Here is a 6,405-nt window from a genome sequence, read left to right as displayed (position 1 = left end):
ATTTTTTTTTTTTTTTTTATATTCCTTCGTATGCCATTAAACATATATATACCTCCCTTTTTTTTTTTTTTTAATCTCGCTCGGCATACCCCCCACTGTGCCTATGCATAAGTGATCACTGCTTTAGTTTGGCTAGCGCGGTGTTATAGTTAGAGGCACGTATCATCTCGTTGCTTTGATCCTCCAGTGAGTTTTCCGCTCCCTGGAGAAAAAAAAAAAAAGCCGCATTGACGAAGTGGTTTTAAAACCCGCGTTGGCGTGGGAGCGAAAGGGGAAGCTGCTGTTTTTACCTTTTTTTCCCGTTCCCCGGTGATACGTTTTTTTCCTTTAGGGCTACCGCGGACACGGCTACACTGCTGAAACGGCTACACCGGCACACCGCGTGTTATACAAACATGGCCGAGTACGGGGAGGGGGAGAACGGCGTTGGGGGGGTTGAGAAGCTGGTGAGCTTCGAAGAGGAGGTCGAGACGTTCCTGATTAACTTGCACGACTTCGTGTACCACCGAAATGCAGAAGCGATTAAGAAGTTATTTGACACTGACTTCTACGCCATTTCCGATATTTACTTCAAGAACATCCGGTGGCCTTCCATCAAGTTGGTCGATATTTTTTACAAGCAGAAGAATCGGTTCCACAATTTAATTCACTCGTTATATGAAGAACTTTATTATAGGCATGTGTTCATAATAAACGACGTGACTTTAGAGGACAGGAAGAACTCGTGGGATAATTATAAATGTTTGTTGAATTTTATTTCGAGCATATGTTCAGATCCGTCTGGGGACACAAATGATAATGTGTTAGTGATGCCAAATGTGTGGATTCATGAATTTCTGTCGGAATATCTGTACCAGTACCAATCCATGTGTCATTACAAATTAAAGATATTGAAGAATCCTGAAGAGAACAAAGAAGGAATAGAGTTTTTAATAAAACATGCAGATGTGTTTGAGAGCAGTATCGTGTTGGAAGTGTTACATAGTCTCTTGTTGAAGGCTGAATTTAGTACCCTTCCCGATGAAGAAAGAAGTATTTTTGTTCATAACGTTTTTCATATTAATAATGAAGAGATAACCAGTAGGTACCAATTTGCTTACTTTGCCTGCTGTGTGTTATTGAAGGCATATGTTCTAATGGGAGATTATTATACAGCATTAAAAATTATATCGTCTATTGAGTTGAGTCACAAGGCACTGTATTGGAAGGTGACTCTGTGTCACATTAACATTTTTTATCACATTGCATTTAGCTACATGATGCTGAGGAGATACAACGATAGCATTAAAATTTTGTCGCAAATTTTAATTTATTTAGCCAAGCAAAAAGTTCATTTGTCCAATCAACAGAGATATGAACAGAGTCAAATACATAAGCTAATGGATAAAATGTACTTGATCGTGATAATTTGTCACTCTTTAACTAACACTAGACTAGATGAAACGGTATTACAAAGCATTAAGGAAAATTATTCAGGAAGATTTTATGCACTTTTACAAACAACCAATGAGCAAGCTTATGCAGATCTCTTTTACAAAGTCGCTCCTAAATTTATCGACCCGCTTTCTAATATTAGCTTTCAACTGCTAGCTAATTTTGAGAATGTACAAAATCAAACATACAACTCAGATCCTATGACCACCCAACTGAATATTTTTTTAAAAGACGTTTCGTACCAGAAGAAAGCCTTTCACTTTATTTCTTACTCCAAGCTGTATCATAACATTCAGCTGAAAAAGTTGAGCAGCCTTATGAATTATGGGGAGCACAGACGTCTTGTAGCAGAATTGGGTGAGGCACCAAGCGGAGAGCTGCCACCCAATGAGGAACTTGTCGCATCTGACATCATGAGTGTGAAGAATTCAGGGAGGCAACTCGTGTGGAAAGAGGGACCTTTGTACAAAGGAGAGGTTGTCACATCTGTGTTTGGTTCCTCCTTCGACTTTTACATCGACATGGATATACTAAACATTAAGACACGAGCTCAGCAAAAAATCTTCATTGATTATTTTGTGCACCAAATTAACATGTGTAAGAATTTGAGCAATCACCTGCAGGGCACTGGCGCGCCACATGCCTACAAGGCCAAGTACGACAACTTCAGGCGCAAGAACAAGGGCAAGGGCCGCGCCAAGGCGTGATTGCGTAGCGGTTGCGCCGCGCAGCGATCAATGCGCGCAGCGGTTGTGTAGTGTAGCGATTGCGTAGCGATTGTGTAGCCGTTGCGCCGCGCACCTTGCTTTGCCTGCCCATTTGCACATCCTCTTTTTTTTTTTTTTTTTCCCCCACCATGCACTCCTTCGTGCTGTCCTTTTTAAACCAACATAAACACAATTTTTCCTTTTTTGAGGAACCGAGCAAAATTGAAAAATGCTACGTAAATGCGACGCGACGTGTGTCGCGAAGTTGGCCGCTCCCCCTTTGAGTGGCGTTCGCCTGAACAGGTCAGGGCAATTTTGCGCCTTGGCGCAACTCGGGCTTTTCTCCCCAAAGGAAAAAAAAAAAAAAAAAAAAAAAAAAAAAAAAAAAAAAAAAAAAAAAAGAAAAAAAAAAAAAAAAAAAAAAAAAAAAAAAAAAAAAAAAAAAAAATCCAATGCGGCATAGACATTTTTATAAAAAGTTTCTCCCCAAAGGAAAAAAAAAAAAAAAAAAAAAAAAAAAAAAAATTTAAAAAGGTGAAAAAAAAAAAAAAAAAAAAAAAAAAAATATATATATCAATTGATGAGCAAATCAATCGATGGACAAATGAATTGACGAGCAAATGAATTGACGAACCGCCTCCTCCCCCCAACTCTGTGTCGCCGTTGGCACGGCCAAATAGGAGTATCTTCCAAACGTGACGACCGCGTTCATCTGCGCAACGAAAATGAACGAACTGGGTTATGCGTCTCATCCTCCCCCCGAGCCCGACTTTTGGATCTACTTCGCCAGCTACCTTCGCAACGCCTGGGTCCAGGTGGGGGACACGCACGCACATCAGCCATGCGCTAAGAAGAGCCATGCGCGAAGAGATCAGCTAAAGGACACGCATGTGATAAACAAACATACATGTACCATGAAACATTTTCTTTTACAGTGGGCCATTGTCTTCGTCCCTTTCCTTATGTTTGCCCTTTACCTCAAGTTTACTATGCGTAAGGGAGAGAAAAAAAAAAAAAAAACGCCACGTCCAGCGATGCGGCGCTACAACTTCGCCCATACAACTGCGCCGCTGCAAATCCACTGTGCCACCTCGCGCTACCCCCCGCAGCGACTGTGCCAACCAGTGAAAAGGAACGCCACGAGGAAGAAGCCCATTTTGGAGAACCCAGAAGAGACATGAAGAGGAGGAAGCCCATTTCGGCCAAGCCAGAGGAGACGTAAAAAGGGGAAGGATCTATATAGGATACGAGTCGGTGCAACTTATGTACGATCTGTGCTGTCCCCACCCAAGTGGAGGAGTGAGCACCGAGTAGGGTAATTCAACCTATTACCACAAGTGGATACTTCTTATCAAATGAGAGTTTTTTTTTTTTTTTTTTTTAAATTAAAAGTGAAGTGTACAAATAGACATGAATTCGTTTAGTGCAGTTGGCACACACAGTGATGTACCACGTTCATGCACACTCGAGGGGGGTCATGCAAATGTGCTCGTCCGTGCGTCTGTGCTTCCGCACATCTGTGCATGCGTCCGTCTGGAGACATTACTTCGGGAATATTCACGCATGGAGGGAAAAAAGTCCAACAGGGGGTAGAAGCAATTTTTTTGTTTGGCTAACTAACCTATTGTGCGTGATACATGCATGCACAATTGTCCACATGAAAAACTACTAAGCGGTTCCTGTGGAGATACACACGTGTGTATCAACCATGTGGAAGTCCTGACGCAACCGTTTTCCTTCTTCAAGGGACTCATCCCCAACTGGACATATGACTCCTCTTCTGGCGGAACTTGGAGATCTGGGGGGGGAACGGAAAAAGCGAATCAGTGTAGGGTTTAATGAGGGGTTGTACCAACTTAAACTGCGCTGGGTAAAAAAATTTGGCGACAGCATATTGGAGGGGGGCGGAGGAGGGATGCGGAGAAAGGCGTCGTGCCGAGTAGTCATTCACACGTCGCTTTCCCGCCCGTGAATAAAACAAAATGATTAATATGTAGAAAGTCCATGAAGGAGCATGCACACACATGCTCCCTTTTCTCTCCCGCTCAGTTGCTTTCCCTACCACTGTGGAGAATCTGTCCTTCAAATTTTCATTCTTGGCCACGCAGTTATCGGGTCCATAAGGCGGCTTGATCCTGACCTCGCCGTTAAGGACCAAAATGTCTTTGTTGCTCCAAGTGCAGTCAGGGTGCCTAAGGGGCGCAGTGTAAAAGGTCGGAAAAAGGGGGCATGGAACAACACACGGGAGAGAGAAGCCACACACACACCACTCCCCAACAAGGGGTAGCCTCTAACAATGCGCATTTGTTATGTCCTCGCCGTGGGCATACGTTTTCCATATAAAGTCGAACAGCTCCTGTGCCTCCTGCGTTACGCCAATTCCAATGCGTGCCTTAATGGTTTCAAATTTTTCCAAGGCCTTCTGTTCAATTCTCTCGACCAGGGACCCCTCAACTTGAGGAACAGGGTCATACACAACTTTCATTCTTTTTCGTATCTCTAGGTCTAGGATAACATCAATCTTAATAATGTAAAAATTGGCTGTGCCATTTTTATTATCATCCTTAATGATTATAAAATTCAAATTTGTATCGTAACAGTAGAGTTCTCCTTGGAAGGTCTGTCCATCCTGGGTCTTGGTTTCTACTACATGACCAAAATGCAGGCAGGGGTCAAAAATGCTTTTGTTCATGGTACACGCGTTGTCACGTTTGAGAGAACATTTGTTTAAACATTCAGTCGAGGGGCCGCTTGCTGTGGAGTTAGTTATTATATATATATATATATATATATATATATATATATATATTTTTTTTTTCCGTGGGAGGGGACTTATTAAAATGCAAAATGAAGTCTGCGTCAAGTGAACCCAATGAGGAGATTGGTGTCCTTTTCCCCTCATCAATTGACCCAAGAAGTGAGAAATATTTGCGGAACGCACGAAAATGGAATTGCAGTTCTCTTCATCGAAACCTTTCTCCAATGTTGTAGCACATGCCTTATTTTTTACTCACGATTATGCCTCCGAGGTGGTAGATTTTTTTTTTTTGTTCCCAAACTACGTTTATTGTGTATACTTGGCGATGCTGACGCGTCGTTCTTGTCGCACCAAAAGGAGCGCTCTTACCCGTTAACAAAAAAAAAAAAAAAAAAAAAAATTGTCGGCAGGAAATTTTCGCTGTATGTTTTAAAAGGCATCATTTTAGTTTTACCACTGTGGGAAACAAAAGTACGCCTAAACACGGATTATGCATAAAAGTGGGCGGACACATCGAACGACGTGTGGGACGTAGGAACACTAGCTGCTCTATTGGAGGAACTTCACCCAATGGTGTATTTCAGCCTGGGCACACTAAAAAATTGGGTAGCCACCCACCCCCACCCTTTCGCATACATTTCGAACGAAAAATGCATCAAAAAAAAAAAACAAATAAAAAACGAGCCAACGCCGAAATGTCCCCGAGCACACGTACTTTTCCCCTCCACCACAAGGGGGATGAAAAGGGCATTTCCACTCGTGGAACGCCGGAATATCTACCTACACCCCATGTAACAGTGTTGAGCTTACCTATGCTGTGAAAACATATGGGTGATAATGCATATGAGTACCGGCGGAAGGCAGTGGAACGGAATACACCCCCCCGCATAAAGCAATCCGTGGCCAAAAAAAGGGGAACATCGCATAGAGAGAGGGGGGGTTGGGGGGGGCCTACCATTTCTTTTCCCATCCCTATTTGATGTACATTGTCCAGTCAGTTTGGAAGAAGTGTAATTTTTTTTTTTTTTTTTCTCAAACGGGTATGCATTTGTGTTCCCCCGAAAAGGGAGAAAATTCGAAAAAGGGGAAATCCTCGAACGGAATTAATTTTGCAGAAAAAAAAAAAATAATATAATAAAATATAAAAGGTAAAAACGATTAAAACGTCACATTTGTGATTATTTACGTACGTGGTAGGTGCGCAAAGAAAGCTAGCTGTTGGAAAGGCACTGTCTAAGGAGGGAATTGTGGTGTACATGGTCGCATAGGCCATTTTTTTTACATGTGTTATATTGGCATGCACGCGTTTGGCGCCCTTAAAAAATTTATCACGAGAAAAAAGTGAAATGTTAGGAGCTCTTCTTTTCATGTCGGTGTTTGTCCTATTTAGACTTTGAGGAAAAACTCTGCCTCCACCTTTGCGGCGTGGTTCACATGGGAGGAAAAAAAAGGGTGCACAAAATGGGGTACACAAAAAAGGGGTACACAAAAAAGGGGTACACAAAA

At 42.3% G+C, this 6,405-nt stretch overlaps 3 protein-coding genes across 3 annotated transcripts; 2 read left to right on the top strand and 1 right to left on the bottom strand.

Moving 5' to 3' along the window:
- Positions 1–395: 395 nt before the first annotated feature.
- Positions 396–2,141, top strand: AK88_03365 (uncharacterized protein; the record flags this gene model as incomplete). The annotated part of the gene is made up of 1 exon (XM_012480982.1): positions 396–2,141. One exon carries the CDS (start codon positions 396–398, stop codon positions 2,139–2,141), a length of 1,746 nt encoding a protein of 581 aa, XP_012336405.1.
- Positions 2,142–2,866: 725 nt separating this feature from the next.
- On the top strand, positions 2,867–3,363 carry AK88_03364 (uncharacterized protein; the record flags this gene model as incomplete). The annotated part of the gene is made up of 3 exons (XM_012480981.1): positions 2,867–2,956; positions 3,077–3,134; positions 3,251–3,363. The coding sequence occupies 3 exons, from the start codon at positions 2,867–2,869 to the stop codon at positions 3,361–3,363; spliced, it is 261 nt and encodes an 86-aa protein (XP_012336404.1).
- Positions 3,364–3,891: 528 nt separating this feature from the next.
- On the bottom strand, positions 3,892–4,833 carry AK88_03363 (uncharacterized protein; the record flags this gene model as incomplete). The annotated part of the gene is made up of 3 exons (XM_012480980.1): positions 3,892–3,939; positions 4,204–4,333; positions 4,472–4,833. The coding sequence occupies 3 exons, from the start codon at positions 4,831–4,833 to the stop codon at positions 3,892–3,894; spliced, it is 540 nt and encodes a 179-aa protein (XP_012336403.1).
- Between the last annotated feature and the right edge of the window lie 1,572 nt (positions 4,834–6,405).

This window comes from Plasmodium fragile (genome assembly GCF_000956335.1).
Source record: "Plasmodium fragile strain nilgiri unplaced genomic scaffold supercont1.38, whole genome shotgun sequence".
NCBI lineage: Eukaryota > Apicomplexa > Aconoidasida > Haemosporida > Plasmodiidae > Plasmodium > Plasmodium fragile.
Note: the sequence above shows the minus strand (reverse complement) of the source record. Positions and strands in the feature narration are given on the sequence as shown.